General features: G+C 44.4%; 1 protein-coding gene across 1 annotated transcript in view; it reads right to left on the bottom strand.

The window, feature by feature from the left end:
- The window catches only part of dus2 (dihydrouridine synthase 2), an 88,853-nt gene that overhangs the window by 21,873 nt on the left and 44,781 nt on the right, over window positions 1-22,199 (bottom strand). The window contains exons 9-11 of the mRNA XM_038805990.1: window positions 17,436-17,522; window positions 10,411-10,579; window positions 8,877-8,998 (exon numbers count right to left, since the gene is read on the bottom strand). Coding sequence (XP_038661918.1) covers window positions 8,877-8,998; window positions 10,411-10,579; window positions 17,436-17,522 — 378 coding nt within the window. The remainder of the gene's footprint in view (window positions 1-8,876; window positions 8,999-10,410; window positions 10,580-17,435; window positions 17,523-22,199) is intronic.

Below are 22,199 nucleotides of genomic sequence, written 5' to 3'. Positions count from 1 at the left end.
AACAGCCATCACAGAAATGTGGTTGTATAATTACAAATAAATAAATATTGTCACAAGTAGACCTACATTAACGCTGCAATGAAGTTACTGTGAACAGCCCCTAGTCGCCACATTCCAGCGCCTGTTCGGGTACACATAGGGAGAATTCAGAATTCTCAGCTGGTACGGGAATTGAACCCGCGCTGCTGGCCTTGTTCTGCATCACAAACCAGCTATCTAGCCCACTGAGCTAAACTAGCCAAAGTCGAGAATTAAATCTCCTGGGGATCTTTATGTTCAAAAATGACAAACAAATGCAACGGGGGAGGGGTTGATAAAGGCCTGGATTGTGCGAATACTAAAGAAGGGTATGCGTTTAACAGACAGGAAAGTGATGGTGCTCACCGCTGATTTTGACTAAAGATGTACACAAAGGTGTACTGATCTCCGTGGTGTCGATTTAACCTGATCAGTTTGAATCTGGCTACAAATCAAGCAGATCACCAACTATTCAGCAACGATGATGTAATCAAGATGGGGCAGCAGCCAATCACATTGAAGAATTCTCATAGTCAGCAGACCAAGAGGTAAAATGGACTTCACTTCACTTTTTTGAAACTTTCCAGTTAAAGGGACCAAGTGAAATATATCCAAGTTTGGTGATGAAGCAGAGGGAGAAAATGTAAACTGAGAGAGTCTGCAAAGTGAATGTGGGCAAGAAGGTGGCAATAACATCTGAATGGTGAAAAATTATTAAATGCTGGTATTCGGAGAGATATTGCCACAAAACACAAGTAGTTAACATTCAGGTGCAGCAAGCAATTAGGAGAGTAATGGTATGTTGACCTTTACTGCAAGGGAGTTGGAGCACAACAGTAAAGAAGTCTTACTGCAACTGTACAGGGCTTTTGGCGAGGCCACACCTAGAGTGCCATGTCCAGTTCAGGTCTCCATACCTAAAGAAGGATAGACTTGCTTTAGAGTGGGGTACAACTAAATTTCACTGGATTGATTTCTGGGATGGGACGGCTGTCCTAACAGACGAGATCAAGTAGTCTGGGCTTATAATCCTTGGAGTTTAGAAGTAGAATGAGAGGTGATCTCATTGAAATGAATAAGATTCCGAGAGGGTTCGAGAAGGGCGGGCACAGAGAGGCTATTATCCCTGTTTGTAGAGTCTAGAACTAGGGGGCATAGCCACATCATAAGGGCAAAAACAGACTATCTGGTCATGAATCGCATTGTTGTTTGTGGGCCTCTGCTGTGCACAAATTGGCTGCTGCATCTTCTGTACAGCAACAGTGACGGAATTTCAAAGGCAATGCATTGATTGTGAGATGCTTTCAGACATCTAGAGAATGTGTAAAGTGCTATATCAATGCAAGTTCTTCCTAATAGATAGCAGAAGATGCTCTCTCTCAACCCAAACTAAGTTTGGAAGTGCAAAAATCCATTATTGTTCTGTTCAGTCTGTTAACCCAGTTCAAACGGACACAGACGGGGAATACTTCAGTATTTGCAATCACAGCAGCACATAGCAATCGCACTTGCCTGCCTGCATTGGAAATTCAGACATGAAGTGTCTTCAATTTTCTGTCTGTTAGAAATACCAGAGGAGGGTTTTGGACAGTGATGGCCAACCCGCGGCTTGGGAGCCAAATGCAGTCCATCTGGGTTCCGAGTGCGGCCCACGTGACATTTTGTTGACCGTTGCCCAAGCGCAGGGTTGCCATGTTCCACTGATTTCCATCTGCATAGTTTTTTTTCTAACAGTATGACTGAAGTGATTGAGCTGCTTGCTGAGTGTACACAACATTGACTGTGAGAGCCGTGCACTCCTCTGTTTTCAAAGCATAAGTACTTCTTTTGTTTTTACCATTTGAAATTGATGACAGCTGTAGAAATATATGAATAAGCATTTTCTATAATTCATTATGAAATATTTGGCGTCTGTTCAATCTTATTCATGCCATCAAGATCAGTTAACAAACCAGATTTCAATCTTGCAGCCCACTGAGATGAAGGAGGGCCGCTGATGTGGCCCACTCACTAGCCTAGGTTGTCCATCACTGTTCTGGGAGGTAGGGCATTTAAAAAAAATCATTTCCATACACTCCAAAAAAAGGATATGATTCATAATCCGGTGCAACATTCAGAAGCTACTTATTTATTCAAGTTTCTGTTCATGGGGCAGTACTATGGGAAAGTCTTTTTCGTGTGTACAAAATAAAATGAACTGGAAACTTTTTTCAAAAAGTTATATTTATTTTCTTTTGGATTTATTGATTCATTTCGCTTTACCTGACAGAATTACAACCTACCCTTAAGTGGAATTGAAATGTAGCTACTTAGAAGAAGTGTTTTAGGTGAGCTTTCCAGAAAAATTCAAGGGCTGTTGAATAAAACATGCATTTTTCCTCACTTCAGATAATGCATGAAGCCTGGTGCATGCAATAGGAGAGCACAGGCAGAATACGATCACACGCTAAATAACATTTAGTAAATAGGTGGCATATTAATGGTAAAATAGAGCAGAGTTTTTCTTTAAAGTTTTGTTCCTGTATTGTTGGTAAGGATTCTGAAGGATATACTTTTAAAAAACTGTGTTTATCCCTTCCTTCTGTTAGCCATTTGTTGTCATATTTTAGGTCAACATTTAACGTTGAAACTATTCAACTAAACACATAACTGGAAAGCTCGAGCATAAAGCATTGCCTGTTACATTGTTGTTGAGGCTCTAGCTAGTCATGGTGTTAAAGTGTATCTGAAGCTTTCTTCTGTGAGGAAAACAAAGATAGTTTAAGGGGTTTCTTTTTGTACTGGTAAACATTAGAAAAAATATATAGTTTTAAGTGGGTTTAGTTTAATGTTTCTGTGCCTGGAAGAGTAAAACCTAGTTAGATTCATGCTGGATCAAGGTTTTTGTATCTGCGGGGAGTAGGTTAAGTTCCAACTGTGTTTCTATTGCACTTAGAGAGGGCTATAGCGTGAAGAATAAATAGAATTAGCAGGGATTACTTAGCAACTGGAGGCCTTTGTAAAGATAAAATGAAGCTTTTAAGTTTTAGTTTTAGCTGAATTTGTTGGCAGTTGGAGACAGGACACTGGGGAGCCGTTTGGGGATCAAGAGTTCAAGCAATTGTGAGCAGTTTGCTCAGCAGTCAAGACAAAGAAATCCTAAAGGAGTTGGTACAAAATCCTGGACTGGATGCACTGTTAAAAGTGGAGTGGAAGCTTGAAGAGTCATTTAGAAAACCTGGTCTGGATTTCTGAATGCAAACTGCTAAGGGAAAGCATAATTATGAGAGAAAAGTTTAAAGCGTATTTTTAGGAGTGGAGTTTGAAAATTATCAAGTGACAATCATTTGGGAAAATTATCAAGTGACAATCATTTGGGGAAATTCCAAGGAGGCATCCATAAACCTTCAGAGTGGAGAGTGCATTTGCCCTCAGTCACCTTGTGTGCTTAAAATGGACTTTGTGTTAATGAGACCATTGTAGATTAACTTGTGTGTAATTGTTAAGGAGGTGTAAAGGCGTACTGTATCATAATCCAATATTTTCATGTTTAATAAATGGTTTTTTCCTTGTTGTTAAAACTAATTAGCAGTCCTGTGACCCTGTTCCTCCATGTTTTATAAAAAAAAAATTCAGGTTATAGTCTTTTGAGTCAAGGTTCCATTCTGGAATCTTCCCGTCCAGTTTAACATCAATGGGATCATGACACCCCCAACTGTATTGTTTTTTTCTGCTTTCATAGAATTAACGATACTTATACCCTAGATCAGGGGTGGGCAAACTTTTCCGTGCAAGGGCCGCATTCAGAAATTCACAATTCACAAAGGGCCGCATAGTATATTAAGTAAAATAATCACTTCACCCGGTTATGATTGTGGGCGCCTCATATAGAACATAGAACAGTACAGCACAGAACAGGCCCTTCGGCCCTCGACGTTGTGCCAAGCAATGATCACCCTACTCAAGTCAACGTATCCACCCTATACCAGTAAGTAACCCAACAGCCCCCCCACCCATTAACCTTTAAAAAAAAATTTAAAAAAAAAAAAAAAAATTTTTTTAAAAAATTTTTTTTTTTTTTTTTTTTTAATGACTTGGTGGGCCGCAGAAATACCTTTGGCGGGCCGCATGCGGCCCGCGGGCCGTAGTTTGCCCACCCCTGCCCTAGATAGAAGCATAGCTATCCCCATCGGCCTAGCTGACTGTGAAATTTGGCTCCTTTGCACCCATATTTTCAGTGCAATAGACAGAACGGCAACTGAGTGGGAATAAGAACGGAAGTATGTAAAGCAGGTAGACTGTGGCATCAGTCAGACCATATGACCGATTTGATGGAGTGGTGCAGTTTTTGATCTCATAATCCAGCTAGTGCTTTCTCTTAACCTCGCACAGTTGAACAGGCAGGAAAATTAAAGGGATCATCAACCCCTGTCAGGTTTTTATCGATTGTTGTGGAGATTGTTTTGATAGTTTATACTCTTAATCAAAGTTGGTGAACAGGGAGAAGTATTGTATGCGGTGAAGGCTTTTGTTCTGACTTCAAAAAGGTCCTGCTCACACCACTTACTCCCAGTGACATGTGCTGCAGCTATCATTCTCTTTGGCCGGCCACACATCAGAGAGATTGAGTAAAGGCAACACAGAGTCGTAAAAGCTGCTCTCAACGGGAGACCTTATCCACATAGGGCCTTCAGGGAGCAATTCTCTTAACATAACATCAGCAAGAAACAGTCGGCGCGATTCTCCGACCCCCAGGCCGGGTGGGAGAATCGCAGGAGTGCCGGGCGATGCCCGCCACATCGCCCTGGCACCCGCACGCGATTCTCCCACCCCACCCAAAACGGCATGCCACGTTTCACGACAGGCCACTCGGAGAATCGCCGCTTGCCGTTTCTAACAGGCGAGCGGCGATTCTCTGGCCCGGATGGGCCGAGCGGCCTGCCCAATCCGACAGGTTCACGCCGGCGCCAACCACACCTGGTCGCTGCCGGCGTGAACAGCGCGCGAACGCTGCGTGTGCGGCCGATGGGGAGGGCGGGAGGGAGGATTGAGCACCAGGGGGGTGCTCAGTAGGGGTCTGGCCCGCGGTCGGTGCCCACCGATCGGCGGGCCGGCGTCTCTAAAGGACGCACTCTTTTCCTCCGCCGTCCCGCAAGATCAATCCTCCATGTCTTGCGGGGCGCCCGCGGGGAGGACGGCAACCGCGCATGCGTGGGTTTGGCGCCGGCCAACCTGCGCATGCACGGGTGACATCATTTAAGCGCCACCGACCACGTCATTTACACGGCGCCACTTTGACACGGCGCCAAGGCCCGGCGCACGTAATTGATGCGGCGCCGCTCCTAGCCCCCTAGGGGTGGGAGAATAAGGGCCGAGGAGCGGCCTCCGGAGTGAAACACTCCGGTTTTCACTCTGGCATCGGCACTTAGTCTCCCGTTGGGAGAATTTCGCCCAGTGTCTGTGTGTAGTGTCTCCATTTCACTAAGGAGGTGCTCACTGAAGTCTGACAGCTGTTTCAGGCAGATCTACTGGCACAAAGCAGAGCAAGGACAGCACTGCCAGTGGTGTGGTCATGACCTTCTTTATGTTGGGATCTTTCCAGTTTGGTGAAGGGCTGTCTTGACTTTGAAATGTACTGCCTCAACATGGGCAGCAACAGCCTGGACTGAACTCCTAGCAGGACAGGGCAAAAAGGGTGGCGCAAGTGTTAGCTCCCTTGAGGGTGAGGACGCTCTCAGATGACTCAGTTGAGGACATTGATGGGGCAGCGTACAGAAAAATGCCAATGGCAATGCACACACAAATGCTTGCTGCATTGGGAAACCTGCCAGAAAGCCTGCAGGAAAATGGCGGAGTTGATTACAAAGCTGGTACAAAGCTTTGGGCAGAACTTGGGCCTTATCATTTCCAGCATGGGATTAGTGGCTAACTCCATGGGAACACTTGTGAATCGAATCATAATGCAGTTCCTGATGGCCAATATCTTAAATTTCACTCGAGCACCGCCCAGTGTCTGAGTACTGCAGTGCTAAGCTTTAATTTATTCTTTCATGCGATGTGGCCATTGCTACTGCCAATCCCTAATTGCCCTCAAGAAGGTGGCAGCGAGCTACTTTCTTGTAGGAACACCCAGAATGCTGTTGGGGAGTTCCAGGATTTAGCTCAATGACAGTGAAGGAACGGCGGTACTGCTACAAGTCAAGGTGGCATGTGGCTTGGAGGGGAACTTGCAGATGGCTCCCAGACAGAGGCTGCCACCATCATGGCTTTGGCTACCAGCACAATCTGTCCTCCAGCAGATCACAAGGATTGCTCAGGTGCTATCCAAGGGGAGTGCCAGTGGCTCCATGGAGAATGAGCCTGCTGCCCTCTCTCAAAGAGTGGCAGCATGCACCTTCCCACCACTGCTACTACAGTGCCCCTGTCGCTGCTTCTCATCTAGATTCTGCCTCTATGTTACCCAGTAAAGTGCACACAATTCCAATATCCGTGATATCTAACTAACATTATAGTTATGAAGTAAAAAAAGTGAGGCTTGAAATCTGTATCAAACAGGCAGCAGGATTGCTCTGCTTTTCCAAAGCCAACCAACATTGCAATTCTGTATCTGTACCATTAGGTGGCAGGCTTAGATCATCAATGTTAGCTGCCAGTTAATCATAACACAAAAATACTCCTCAAGCCCACTGCCACATCCCCAACAAGCCTCAAATAGGAACTGATTTTGCCAATAGCATGACAGATTATAAATTTGTCAACACTGATTAATTCAACGTCCTGTAAGGCTAATTCATTTGTGTTTCTGAGCTTACTTTTGTTTGTAACTATAATTTCCTGGGTTTGACTCACAGAACATTTACTCACATGCTACTGAGACCGGAATACAAAAAGGTTTATCAGATCATCGTGAGTGCAATGAAATATAGGCCACAATATTGGTTACACCAATATTAAATGTGACTCCAGATCAGGAGGGCATTGGTAAACCTGGTTTAAACCCTGGAGGGTTTGATTTGTACAAAATTAGAATTGTTCATTCTGTTAGATAATTGTATGCAAGCTCAAACAATTCCGAGTTTAGGACTATTGTAGAAGTAAAAGCTGCAACGAAGGCCCACCTAGGGTTCTCAGGGGCAATAGCTTAATTTGGGTCCAGTTGCCTCAATGTTGAAAGGGCAATCATGTAAAAATGCAATAAATTGCAATTTCAGCTAGCTCTGAGGAAAGATCGTGTTGTATCCGAGATGTCAACCTGTCCTTTCCTCGTACAGGAGTTGCATTAATTTGCAGATTTTACTGTTTTGATTTCAATTTCCAACATTTGCAACTTTTTTCTTTAAGCTTCTTCAGCAATTTTAGCACGGTTTTGTTCTTTACCTCACTCTACAGACAGTGCTAAACAGTTCCCAGCCTGATAACCCAATGAAAAAGGTGATCTCACAATTTGCAGCTGTTCCCTGATCTGACCAAAAGTCAGTCTGTTCAGCACTCTGCAGGGTTTTGGTAGCAATCGTGCTGACAATGGGACTGTTATTACCCAAATTATGTGTGGCACGGTTGAGTGAAGCAAATTTCAACATGGCAAAACCCAGGTTCAGTCTTACTACGAGAATGCTTTAGCAGCATCATTGGGCATTTATTAGGCAAATTTATCAAAACAGGTTTACAAAATGGTACCTGGAAGAAGCAGGCTTTAAAAATCAAAGAGTATCAGCAAAAATAATTAAGCAAATATTCTGAAGGCGACAACGGTAACATTACCACAGCACAAACTAATCACGGAGTTCATTCCCCTCTTTCCGTATTCAGCAATTTTGGTGAGTCTGATTGGCTTGTTTGCAATTCCTCATTAAACCTACAGTTAATTCATTATTCTCTATTCTTCAGCTGTTATTATTGTGGAAACATGGAAGAGTTCAACTAAAATCACGTTAACTGCTTTATGCAATTGTATCTGATATGGTTCCATGAAGTGAAATGCTTGAGGTTTAGATTAATTTGGTGAGATGTCAGCAAGCAACTGTCCCAGGAATTCAATACACCATTAACAAACGGCATAAAAGAGTTCTTGATGCATCTGGATTACATTTTCCAGTCAATTTATTGTTAAAGGCTGACTGAAATATGCACCTCAAAGGCACACAGATCGTCGGTTGAGCAGTGTTGTCTTCCAATATCATGTTGGTTGCCATCCTAACAAGGCTTTCAGGTGAGTTTTTAAAAATAAAATTAAAATGTTTAAAAAATCAGTCACATTTTAGTGAAACAGCAAATTCCAAAATGGAACAAGCTACTCCTCAAACAAAAGCCTACAATGGAATTGGAGCTGAACAGAGGCCTGAGGAAAGCACTTCAAACTGTGCACAGAGGCTTCTTGCACACGCTTGGTTCAGTGAAGCCAAAGATTCCTGTAATTGCAAAGTGGGGATATCATTTTAGTATTAGAGTGCAATTTGTAAATGCGAAATCGGAAAGTATTTTTTCACGCAATGTGTAGCAGAAACCTGGACCTCTCTTCACCCATGAGGCTGTGAATGCCAGATCAATTGGAGCTTTCAAGACCGAGATTGTTGGATTTTTCTGAGGTGAGGGTGTCGACGAGGTGAGGGGCATGGAACAGAGGTATATAAAGAGAAATGAAGTAGAGATTAGCCATTATAAAACAGAATGGCCGAGAGAGAGTAGCCTCAAGGGGCTCTGTGTGGTCCACTCCTGTTCCTAACGATCCAGGCACAGAAGCCAATACTTCAAGTGTAAATAAGAAGAAATCAGATGAAGGCTATTTTGGGTTTCTGGAAGTTTTCATATAAACAAAACACACTTAGTCATCACAGGTACAATGTTTTCTCCTTGAGCTAAACACCAAGTGAAATACTTACCAGATCTCTTCATTCGATTGCGCAGCATGCAATTTTTTCCCCTGAGCTGATTCCAGTTTCTCTCTCAACATTTGGCACAGGCAGTATTTTGTATTTGAGTAATGACTGTCGTATCTAATTGCCTGGAGATCAAAACAAATTATATCAATCCTTCTATAATACATTGCCTGAGGCTTTACAAATCCTTGTCCACTGTTTTGCAGCGTGGTTCAAATTCCGCAGAATTATTAATAATGTTTATATAGATTTTAGTTATATTAATTCCAAAGCATTTGAATTCAAATCAGTCTGTCTAAAATCACTGGACCAGCTTTTCTCTCCTTTTATGGCTCCCATTATTTTGCTGTCATTGCTGCTTTCCACGAGTCAGTCAGGCCAGTTTGAATGGTGGGCAGAGCTTTGGATTAAAGCGTGGATTCCCGTGCCAAGGATCTACAAACCACTGGAAACGGGGTTCTGTTTTTAAAATGAATGAAATTAATTTCTATCCTTTCACCTTTAATCTCTCAGTTAGTTTCCCAGGATTGTCCAGTTCTGCTGTAAGTCAATGGACTTTTTGGCTGGGCCGTCCAAACCCCCGTGGTGAGTCCTGCCAATGGCAGGATCCGAAAATCCCGACCTATTGTAACAGTCGTTACAAAGAAGAGTATGGATGTTGGTAGAATGGAAGGTGCAGAATGGCGATTGGCCATTCAGTTACTTCAAATAGCGACAGGCTGACAAAATGTAACATTTCCTGCTTTAGATACTCTCTTTTCAGGAAAGCTTCTACCAATGATCTGGGATATTTTTGACAAGAGACAGTCTGTTGATGGAAATTATGCTGAGCTTTTTGCATGTCTATCGCGGTTCGATTATTCTGCAGAGTGCAGACACCTTTGGCTGACAATGGGTGGTTTCATGCACGATGGCTCTTTCCATCTTACTTTGTCACAGAAACATAGAAAATATGAGCAGGAGTAGGTAATTTGGCCTTCGAGTCTGCTCCCCCATTCAAAATGATCAGGGCTGATGCTGTATCTTAACGCCATTTTCCTGCACTCTCCCCATACCCCCTGATGCCTTTAGAGTCTAGGAATCTGTACATTTCCTTCTTAAATATATTCAGTGGCTTGACCTCCACACCATTCTGTGGTAGACAATTCAACAGGTTCCCCACCCTCTGAGTGAAGAGGTTTCTCCTCCCCGCTTGTCAAGGGGCTACATGGCCAGTTTTGTTTTATTGTAGTTTCCATGGAGCCAAGCAGACATTGTGACAAAAAGAGATGGATAATAATTTTAAATCGGGAAAAAATATTATTTTTAACCCGACTTAGCTATCTTCCCTTGCCCCGTTATTTGTTTATGGATCGCGTGAGATCGGCTGAATATCAAATTATTAACAATGGGAATTAATCCAACTGGGAAGCAGATAAATTGTGCCAATATCTATTAGGAGTACACGTTCTCCAGAATTTTGCTTATTCATTACTTCTTTCTACAATTCACATATGTTAAATCGCCTGCCAAGTCAGGGACAACTAAATATACTCACGTATGTGAGATATTCCTTTAGAACCTTCTCTGCTGGTAACAGTCCTTCTTTTCTGAAGATGGAAGGATTCCACATGGCTGCACGGGCCACCATTACTGAAGACGTATTTGTTACTTTACGAAACTCTTCGATGCTTGCATGCTCCTTGATAATCTCCTGAGAGCCTCCACTGAGTGGACAGTAAACTGAACGTAAATCACAGTTGCAGAGATGTGGCACATTACACTCGAAAGCACACAGGATACATCATGCAGCAAAACAAACCCAAAAGACGACTTGACCAAGGTAACATATGGGAACGAAGACAACAGAACCTTGATTCCCTGGACAAACCCCCCCATGTATTCAGATATTTATAGAGATTTATTTTAAATCACGTGCAATTCTTTGAATTGATGAAACTATATTTTCCAGCTATGTGGGTGTATAAAATTCTTCTAAATTATGTGCACAATATTAGTATTTAATATTTAATTTAATCTTGGTCTGCGTCAGGTTATCCAACTTCACTGTAAGACCATAAAGGCATAGGAGCGGAAGTAGGCCACTCGGCCCAGCGGATCTACTTATAATAATAATAATCTTTATTAGTGTCACAAGTAGGCTTACATCAACACTGCAATGACGTTACTGTGATAAACCCCCAGTCGCCAGATTCCGGCGCCTGTTCAGATACACCGAGGGAGAATTCAGAATGTCCAATTCACCTAATAAACACATCTTTCGGGACTTGTGGGAGGAAACCGGAGCACCCGGAGGAAACCCATGCAGACAGGGGGAGAATGTGCAGACTCCACACAGACAGTGACCCAAGTTGGGAATCAAACCCAGCTCCCTGGCGCTGTGAAGCAACAGTGCTAACCACTGTGCTCCTTCACCATTCAATGAGATTGTGATTGATCTGATGTGATAATCCTCAACACTTTCCCACCCTTATCCCCATAACCCTTAATTCAGTTTAGCACAGGGCTAAATCGCTGGCTTTGAAAGCAGACCAAGGCAGGCCAGCAGCATGGTTCAATTCCCGTACCAGCCTCCCCGAACAGGCGACTAGGGGCTTTTCACAGTAACTTCATTGAAGCCTACTTGTGACAATAAGCCATTTTCATTTAATTTCATTCAATTAAAAATCTGTCCATCTCCGCCTTGAACTTAATACAGTATTCCCCTTTTATAACGCGGGTGTTGGGGTCCAAGACAGCCACCCGCGTTGCATCCGAGCCGCGGATATCCACGATGGGGGTTTTAAATAAATTTAAAACCCCCATCGTGGATCTAATTAAAACAAGCACTGCTGCATTTTTAACAACTTAAAAGTTGGATTGGAGGGAGAGAGCAGCGGGCAGTGTCAATTTCAGCGGCCGGCTGATTGTTTCAGTGAGAGAGCAGCTTCCCTCTCCGGATCAAAGTGAGCCGGCCGGTGAAATTGACACTGCCGGCTGCTCTCTCCCTCCAATCAGAAACATTAAAACTTAAAAGTTGGATTGGAGGGAGAGAGCAGCGGGCAGTGTCAATTTCAGCGGCCGGCTGATTGTTTCAGTGAGAGAGCAGCTTCCCTCTCCGGATCAAAGTGAGCCGGCCGCTGAAATTGACACTACCAGCTGATTGGAGGGAGAGAGCAGCTGGCAGTGTCAATTTCAGCGGCCGGCTCACTTTGATCCGGAGAGGGAAGCTGACAGTTGGGGTCCATAAGCCCCCCCGCCGTATATCGCGAACCGCCGTATTGCGGAGCGCGGTATAACGGGGGACTACTGTAATGCAGCTTCTACAGCCCTCTGAAATAAAGAATTCCACAGGTTGACTACCCTCCGAGAGAAGAAATTCATCCTTATCTCTGTCTTACATTGGCAACTCCTTACTCTGATTCATGATCTCTGGACTCGCAGCATCTACCCTGTCAAGCCCACCGAGAGTCCTACATGTCTCAATAAGGTCACCTCTCATTCTTCTAAACTCCAACGAGTACAGTCCCAACCTACTCAACCTCGCATAAAAAAATCCCCTCCATACCAGGATCAACCTGATGATCCAGATTGCCTCCAATGCCGTATATCTTGCCTTAAGTGACAATGAGAGCTTCTTTAAATATATAAAAAGAAAGAGAGTCAAAGTGAACATAGGTCTCTTAGACAATAAATATGGATTTATGGGAACACAGAAATGGCAGAGGAGTTAAACAGATATTTTGCAACAGTCTTTATGCTGGAAAATGCTTCGAATACGGTGTGGGGGGGGGGGGGGGGAGCAATTAAATACTATCAATAGAGAAGTTGTATTAGACAAACTAATGGGGTTAAAGGCAGAGCAGTCAACTGCCCTGATAGCTTGTATTCTAGAATCCTAAAAGTAGCTACAGAGATAGTGGCTGCGTTGGTTGCAATTTTCCAAAAATCCTTGGAAACACCAGAGGATTGAAAATTGCCAGTGTGACACCCCTAATTATAAAGGGAGGGAGGCAAAAAGCCAATTAGCCTAACATCTATTGTTGAAAAAATATTGGAATCAATTATTAAGGAAATAAAGCAGCACATTTGGAAAATCATAATCTAATCAAGCAGAGTCAGCATGGCTTCATGAAAAGGGAAATCGTATCTAACTAATTTATTAGAGTTTTTTTCAAGGAAGTCTCAACGAGAGCAGACAGAGGGGAACTGGTGGAGGTGTTGTTTTTGAACTTCCAGAAGACATTCAGCAAGGATCTCATAAAACGTTCAGTCATAAGAGCCCATGGTGTTGAATATAGCATATTGACATGGGTAGAGAATTGACTAATGGACAGGAAACAGGGAGTGGGGATAAGGGGATCTGTCTCAGGTTGCTGACTTGTAACCAGTGGGGTTTTACATGGATCAGTGCTGGGACTGTAACTGTTTATTATATTGATTTAAAAAATTTTTTTTTAGAGTACCCAATTATTTTTTCCAATTAAGGGGCAATTTAGAATGGCCAATCTACTTATCCTGCACATCTTTGGGTTGTGGGGGTGAAACCCACGCAGACACAGGGAGAATGTGCAGACTCCACACGGACAGTGACCCAGGGCCGGGATTCGAACCCGGGTCCTCAGCGCCGTAGGCAGCAATGCTAACCATTGTGCCACCGCGCTGCCCCTGTTTATTATATTGATGACTTGGAGGATGGAAGCAAATGTACTGTAGCCAAATTTGCAGATGACACAAAAATAAGTGGGAAAGCGAGAGGGATACAAACAGTTTGTAAACAGATATTGATAGGTTAATTAATTAGGCAAAAAGTTGGCAAATGGACAATAATGTGGGGAAATGTGAAGTTGGAAGGGAGAACAAAAGAACAGAATACAGTATTACTTAAATGCAGAAAAACTACAGAAAGCTGCAACACAAAGGGACTTGGGGATACTTGTGTACAAAGCACAGAAAGTTAGCACACAGGTGCAGCAGGTAATCAGGGAGGCTAATGGAATGCTGGCCCTTATTTCAAGGGGTTGGAGTATAAGAGCCGGGAAGTCTTGCTGCAACTGTACAAGGTACTGGTGAGACCACATCTGGAGTTCTGTGAGCAGTTTTGGTCCCTTTGTTTAAGGAAATATATTGTTTCATTGGAGGCGGTTCAGAGAAGGTTCAGTTGGATGATCCCCAGCATGGAGGGATTGTCTTTATCAGCAAAGGTTAAATCTACTTATTGGAATTTAGAAGAGAGGTGATCTCATTGAAAAATAGAGGATTCTTAAGGGGCTTGACAGAGTAAATGCTGAGAGGATGTTCCCCTCAGGGGAGAGTCTAGCATCAGGGGGTTGGTCTCAGAATAAAGGAGAGCCAATTTAAGACTGAGATGAGGAGGAATTTCTTCTCTCAGAGGAGAGAATCTTTGGAACTACCTGTCAGAGACAGCTGTGTGTGCAGAGTCCTTGTGTATATTTGAAGCTAAGAACCGATGGATTCTTGATCAGTAAGGGAATTAAGAGTTACGGGGAAAGGACAGGAAAGTGGATGCAAGGATTGTTGGATCGGCTATGATCCTATTGAATGGCAGAGCAGGCTTGAATGGGCCAAAGGGGCCAGTTCCCATTTCTTTTGGTCTTATTAAGGGGACCAAAATCAAAACTGTTCCCCAGCACTTCATTGCAGCACTATAATGGGCCTCTGCAACCTGGACTTGTAGATGGCAGCGGTGTGTGCTTAATATGTGATCATTTCCCTGATTCAGAAGGATAGTCGCTCTTGGACAGGACAGAGCTAGTTAATTGTTGCATTTGATCCCACACACCCAGTGCAAGTTGTCCCGTTCAGGATGAAAAATCAGCAAAATCACAGCAAATATATAACAGAGGCAGTAATACTTGTCACAGCCTTCGGAGCTATGTGGTTGCAATTAGAGAACCCCACATGAGGTCTCTTAGGTGAGAACTATTCGAGTTAGATGCCCAAACAGTCGGCCACAGAGCTTCTGCAAACCTTTAGGTGAAAACATGTATACGTAAGGTGACACATAATCAATGAAGACAATTCCTCTGAGATTAATTACAAATCAGCTCACTGGTTTCACATTTCAGTGATATGGAGAGAAAGGAGCTAAAAATACATCCAGCTGTAATATTATTTGACAGCTATTCACTGGATAAGTTGAAAGGCATGAAATGCCGGTGTTGGAATCTAGTTGGGTGACTTGCAATTTTTGAAAATTACAGGGAAAGCAAATGTGATGTACTGCAAGGAGTAAGCAACTTCAGATTGCTGAAGCCACACAACTTGGCTTTAAATCCAAATGACAAATCCCATTCTCCTTTTAATTCCCACGATCCTCAATAATAATAATCTTTATTGTCACAAGTAGGCTTACATTAACACTGCCATGAAGTTACTGTGGAAAGCCCAACGTCACCACATTCCGGCGCCTGTTCGGGTACACGGAGGGAGAATTCAGAATGTCCAAACTGCCTAACAGCACGTCTTTCGGGACTTGCGGGAGGAAACCGGAGTGCCCGGAGGAAACCCACGCAGACACAGGGAGAACATGCAGACTCCACCCAGACAGTGACGCAAGCCGAAAATCGAACCTGGATCCTGGCGCTGTGAAGCAACAGTGCTAACCACTGTGCTACCGTGCCCGGCACAGGATGGCAGTTTTGACCATCAGGTGAAATGAAAGATAAAATGCCAATGCTCATGGAAGCTCTCTTATTCGCAGGCTTGCTTTCAAAGGACAGAGGAGTCTGGTTGGAGATTTCAGCACTGATACACTAAAACTATCTATTATCTGAAATCTACTTTTTCCCCACACAAGGGAGGGCTGTTTAATTAATCGCATTATTCGAATACTTTCTCATTTTCCAACTGGGTCTGCGCAATTATTGGTAAATAGAAAACAAATAACCATCAAAATGTCCACGTTGAACTTTATTAACTTTGATATGAAGATGCACGAGTTGTCCTGGGCTTTGCTATCACAGGGCATCCTGAGGTGTGTCTCATTAGTTAGGTTTTCTCCTGTGCCCTTAAGCTCAAAGTTATTTTGCCCACTAAGCTGCCTTAAGTGTTAACTGACAATGGGGCATCTGAGGCTGTGCAGAATGACAGACCAACAATTAAGCAATTCAATTTAAGAACTGAACGTGAAACAGGAACAGTGGAGAAGGAGGGCAAAGAGGAAGCAAAGTAGACACAGTTAAAATAAATAATGAGAGGGAAAGAAAGACTGGTTTAAGAGCAAGAAAGTAACAAAAAGAAAAAAAAATGACAAACATTAGGTTGATTGGTGTAATATTAACAATTATGTCATTCTGAGGGATTTGCACTGCTAGATACAAACTCGAACCTTCAATGGAGTTGAGAAACCACAATAATTCTATTCAATGTCATCCAACACAGAATACGCAAAATCTATTTTTTTAGCAGATGAAAGGGGTGTCACGGCGACACAGTGGTTAGCACTCCTGCCTCACAGCGCCAGGGACCTGGGTTCAATTCCTGGGTGACTGTCTGTGTGGGGTTTGCACGTTCTCCCTGTGTCTGCGTGGGTTTCCTCCGGGTGCTCTGGTTTCATCCTACAGTGCAAAGGTGTGCAGGTCAGGTAGATTGACCATGCTAAATTGCCCTTAGTGTCCAAATGATGTGCAGATTAGGTGGGGTTATGGAGATAGGGTGAGGGATTAGGCCCAGGTAGAGTGCTCTTTCAGAGGGTCGGTGCTGACTCCATGGGCCGAATGGCCTCCTTCTACACTGTAGGGATTCTATGATTCTCTGATGAAATAAAATTCATTACCCAAGAGTTAAACAAAAGAGTCAAATAAAACTGCAGTACGTTAATCCGAGTGTGAGGGTAAAACAATGAATTTCTCCAGTTCGACTTATTGGCCATGTTATGATAATAGTGTGTGAAAAGGAGGCAGAGAAAAAGCTATTTCCCGAAGAGACAGACTCTAAAACAATCAATATAGAATCACAAGATACACGCAAGGCTGCCTTTAAATGAGGCCTTTAAATAAGGAGATAGGTGAGGTTTGTTGCCAAGTGTGCTAGCATGGACCTCCCAGCAGCACAAATCCCTAAAATTGCCCTAAACTACCGGATTTCCAAATCACCTTTTTCAGTTTGCCAACATTACTGTAAGTTTCACAGTGGATGGCATGGTAGTGTAGAGGGGTAACCTCTGCACCATAATATCCAATTCACTCACATCTTTTCTACGGGGAAAGGGTTACCCATCAGCTGAACGCTTGTTATATTCAAATACAGTTTGTAGCCTGTGGTAAGGACCGGGCAGAGATCTACAACCCTGTGGCTGATTGCGCAAAACAGAATTTTTTTGGTTTCCAGTTACAAATGAATGCTTTAGTGAACGGTAAAATAGTTTTGCTACTAATTTGCAAAATACTTAATTGAACCATAAAGGTTGATCTTGACCTTTGGCAGCCGTGGCCGCCAGTTATATGCCTGCCCAATTTACCATTCCAATGGTGTGGGATGTAAATGACTGGCAGTTCTGCAAATTAAAACTAATCCTGCAGTGCCAGCAGGTCTAACTTTGTACTGTTTTGTTTGACTTACTTTGCTATTACTGGGATAGACACAGCTTCAGAGATCGCTTTAATCACATCGCAGTGCACAGGATGTTGTGGCCTTTCCTCTTTCCTCCTGTGGAAAAGATAAAATATTGCACTGTGGTTACAGTAGAAAAGAGAAAGGTGTTATAAGACGATAAGACATAGGAGCAGAATTAGGCCACTTGGCCCATCGCGTCTGCTTCGCCATTCAATCATGGCTGATATTTTCTCCCCCATTCTCCTGCCTTCTCCCCATAACCCCTGATCCCCTTATTGATCAAAAACCTATCTATCTCTGTCTTAAAGACACTCAGTGAATTGGCCTCCACAGCCTTCTGCGGCAAAGAGTTCCACAGATTCACCACCCTCTGGCTGAAGAAATTCCTCCTCATCTCGGTTTTAAAGGATTGTCCCTTTAGTCTGAGATTGTGTCCTCTGGTTCTAGTTTTTCCAACAAGTGGAAACATCCTTTCCACGTCCACTCTATCCAGGCCTCGCAGTATCTTGTAAGTTTCAATAAGATCCCCTCTCGTCCTTCTAGACTCCAACGAGTACAGACCTTATACACACATTCACTGTCATAGAGACCTGAAGCAAAAGGAGCCACTCTCCTAAATTCCTCTTCTGCAACTCCTGACTGCCACATTCCTCAAATTCTGACCTCTAGTGCATTCCTGATTTACGTCATTCCTGAAATTGCCCCTTAGTGTCCAAAAAAGGTTAGGTTGGATGCCTGGGATAGGGTGGAGGCGTGGGCTTAAGTGGGGTGCTCTTTCTGAGGGCCAATGCAAACTCGGTGGACCGAATGGCCTCCTTCTGCACTGCAAATTGTAAGACTGTATGAAGCTCTGGAATTTCCTCTTTCAACCTATCTTTCTCTCCATCATTCTTTAAAAACTCCTTAAAACTACCTCTTAGAATCATAGAATCCCAATAGTATGGGAGGCCATTCTGCCCATCAAGTCTGCACTGACCCTCCGAAAGAACACCCTATCTAGGCCCAATCCCCAATAACCATTGGACACAGGGAAAATTTAGCATGGCCAATCCACCTAATATGCACATCTTTGGACTGTGGGAGGAAACCGGAGCACCCGGAGGAAACCCACGCACACACGGGGAGAAAGTGCAAACTCCACACAGACAATCACCTGAGGTCGGAATTGAACCCGGGACCCTGGAGTTGTGAGGCAGCAGTGCTAACCTGTTAACACCGGTCATAATATCTCCGATGTGGCTCAGTGTCACATTTTGCTGGGTAATGCGCCTGTGAAGTGTCTTGCGACTTTAAAAAAAAACATTAAAGACACTATACAAGTACAAGCTGCTGTTGGCATTGAAGATGCAGCGATGCAGCAAGGAGCAGCTTTATCCATTACGCCATCAGTGGAACTAAAAAATACATTGCAATCTGCTGCTGTGCAGACTACACATTCCACATATTGTTTAAAGCTGACCAAATTGGTACTACTTGTGTACAGCCTAGCAGGGATGGGCAAGTATATCTAACTGAGACACAGCAAGGTACATCAATTGACTATCATCACTTCCTAGTTCCCTTCTGTGTCACAGACGGTCCTGACTTGACCATGTATCACCGACCATTCCTTCATCGGCACTAGGTCACCAAATACTATCACCATAAGGATGGTATCGGTGTAAAAAGACTCACCTCCTTCTCCTATAAATATGGCCTCACCAGCATTGCCAACATCCTGAGAACAAATTAAAATCTTCCACTGCAGCACAGAAAGCCAAGAAGTGATTTAAATAAAGGTGTTGAAAATTTGAAAGGGTTTATGATGGGCGGAATCGGGAAAGGCTATTTCCACTAGTCAGGAGATCCTGAACATGACAACTGGAACTGAAAGAGAGGGCAAGAAAAAATTCCTTTACATGGTGTTGCTGGAGGATGGAATGCTGTGCCACAGAAAACAAATAAAGGACAATAATTACATTAAGTAAAAAGTTTTTAAATGTTCAAAGTAGAAGACAAAGATATGGTGGGGTTGGGGTGCAGGAGAAAGGGCTCAGTTTGGATTGCTTTAGCAGCACAGACACAATGGGCCGAACTGTGGGGAAAAGGTCTGCGGATCTAAAGTCTGGCCTCACAATAACAAAAAACGGTTATCGCAAATAATATGAGTTCCCCCAATGCAGAAGTCTAAAATGTACTGGTACAGGAATGATCAGCAAGTAGGAATCCTGTGGTGAGTAACTCACCTCCGGACTCCCCAAAACCTGTTCACCACCTATAAACACAAGTCAGGGGTGTAATGGAATAAATACTCTCCACTTGCCTGAATGAGTGCAGCTCCAACAACACTCAAGAAGCTCGGCACCATCCAGGATAAAGCAGCCCGCTTGATTGACACCCCATCCACAAACGTTCAAACCCTCCACCACTGACGCACAATAGCAACTGTGGGTACCATCTATAGGATACACTGCTGAACTCACCAAGGGTCCTTAGACAGTGCCTTCCAAACCCACGACCACTACCATCTAGAAGGACAAGGGCAGCAGACACCTGGGAACACCATCACATGAAAGTTCCCCTCCATCCTACTCACCATCCTGACTTGGAAATATATCGCCGCCGTGCCTTCATTGTCATTGTACCAGAATCCTGGAACTCCCTCCCCAACAGTACTGTGGGTGCACCTACACCATATGGACTGTAATGGTTCAAGAAGGCAGCTCGCCACCACCGAGGGCAATTAGGGATGGGCAATAAATGTTTTCCTAGCCAGCCACGCTCACATCCCTTGCATGAATAAATAAAAGTCTCTATGGCTACAGCAGTATTCCCTGCCAAACTAGTAGTATGCCCCTTCAGCAGCCATTAAACAAAGGGGTCAGGTGCTGACCTGCTTTGCTACTTGCCTTCAGATGAATGCCTGCACACCAATATAGCAACAAAACTGCCTGCTTCAATCTTCACAAAGGATCAGGGAGCACTGTTTTGAGTGCTGTGACATTATGTCCGCCTTTCTTTAAATGCTGTTGATTGAACAACAGTTTGTACATTCTGTAACTTCTCCAATTAGACATCTGCTCTGTTGGACAGTCTTGCACATCACAACGACTGGATAAGAAGTGTTCATAATTATACAGGTTTTGTTCAGCTAACAGGGAAACAATTAAATCTATTGGTCTGTGAATTGTTACTTAGATGCATAACATTTTCAAACATGAAGCAAAAAGAATTTTTTCAATGCAGACAGTTGTCAGGATTTGCAATGCCTCACCAAGAGGAGAACTGGAAGTGGAATGCAGAAAAACGTTTATAAATCAAGTACATAGTTAAAGTACCCAGGTCCCCAGTACCAAGCTGAAGCCAGGGGCACCCTGTTAAAGTCAGCATAAAAAATACTTCTGTTTCTCACAAGAACATTCTCAGCTCTTGCTCCTCTCTAACATCTACCTGAACAACATGACACGATCTCAGCTTGAAGAAACAACCAAAAATCAACGGGCGGGATTCTCCATTTGAGAGACTATATGCTGATGTTCCATGGTCCTGATGGGGGCGCCATTCTCTGAGCCATTCAACACATGCAATTGGGCCTGGTGCACCACGTGGAACTGCTGCCTCACAGTGCCAGGGATCAGGATTCAATTCTGGCTTTGCGGAGTCTGCACCTTCTCCCCGTGTGTCTGCGTGGGTTTCCTACGGGTGCTCCGGTTTCCTCCCACAATCCAAAGATGTGTAGGTTAGGTGGATTGACCAGGATGAATTGCCCCTTAGTGTCCAAGGGTGTGAAGATTAGATTGGGTTACTGTGATAGGGTGGGGGAGTGGGCCTAGGTAGCATGTTCTTTCAGAGGTTCGGTGCAGACACAATGGGCTGAACGGCCTCCTTCAGCAATGTAGGGATTCTATGCATATAAGCACGCCACGCCCGACACACTCTCATTCCAGCCAAGAAGATGGCACCAAGGAGAGCGGCCCTGAGGTTCGCTGTGTAAAGCTAGAGATACTGCTGGATGCTGTGGAGGAGAGGCGGGACACCCTGTTCCCCGTGGTGGGAAGGAGGCTGCCTCCTACTGATGTCAATCGGCCCTGGACGCAGCTGGCAGAGGCCATGAGCACCGTGAGCCCCACTGGCAGGACCGGCCCAGCAGTGCCGAAAGAAGCTATACAATCTCACCATCTCTGGCCCACTGACACCAGCCCCGCCCTGCATACCACCCCCCCACCCCTCCCCGGAGCCCCCACCAGGTGGACCAATAGGCAGCGCCAGGTCAGGATGGGCAGCACCCCAGTCCAGTCAGGGTGAGTCACAACCGGCACCAACCCCTTCCCACACTCTTGTAACTTACATCCCCACACAGAGGGTGGCCCAATGCCAACCACCATCAGCACCCCCCCTGGACCTCACACTGCACCACATGCAAACACCCATACCGCCCGCCATGGCTGGGTGCCCTGCACACACAGGGCAACAGCTGCGGACCCCCTACGCTACCCGCATCCGAGTGTTCTACACTGTGCATAATCTGTCCCCCAGGAGAAGGCAACCACCAGGACTGGGAGAAGACCCAGAGGGGGCCCATTGGTCCAGCAGGTCCTCACCGACGCAGAGGAGAGGTATTGTACCTGGTCGATGGGGTGGCAGAGGCGGAGGTCTGAATGGGACAACCAGATGAGCGTCCAATGACCTACGATCTCACCATACATCTTGCAGAGTCAACTCCTGAAAATGCAGGACCGTCCGGGGGTGCCTCGCATGTCGGCCCTCTACTATGTGGGATGGACTTCGAAC

This window comes from Scyliorhinus canicula, chromosome 9 (assembly GCF_902713615.1).
Source record: "Scyliorhinus canicula chromosome 9, sScyCan1.1, whole genome shotgun sequence".
Lineage (NCBI taxonomy): Eukaryota > Metazoa > Chordata > Chondrichthyes > Carcharhiniformes > Scyliorhinidae > Scyliorhinus > Scyliorhinus canicula.
This window is presented reverse-complemented; position numbering and strand designations above follow the sequence as displayed.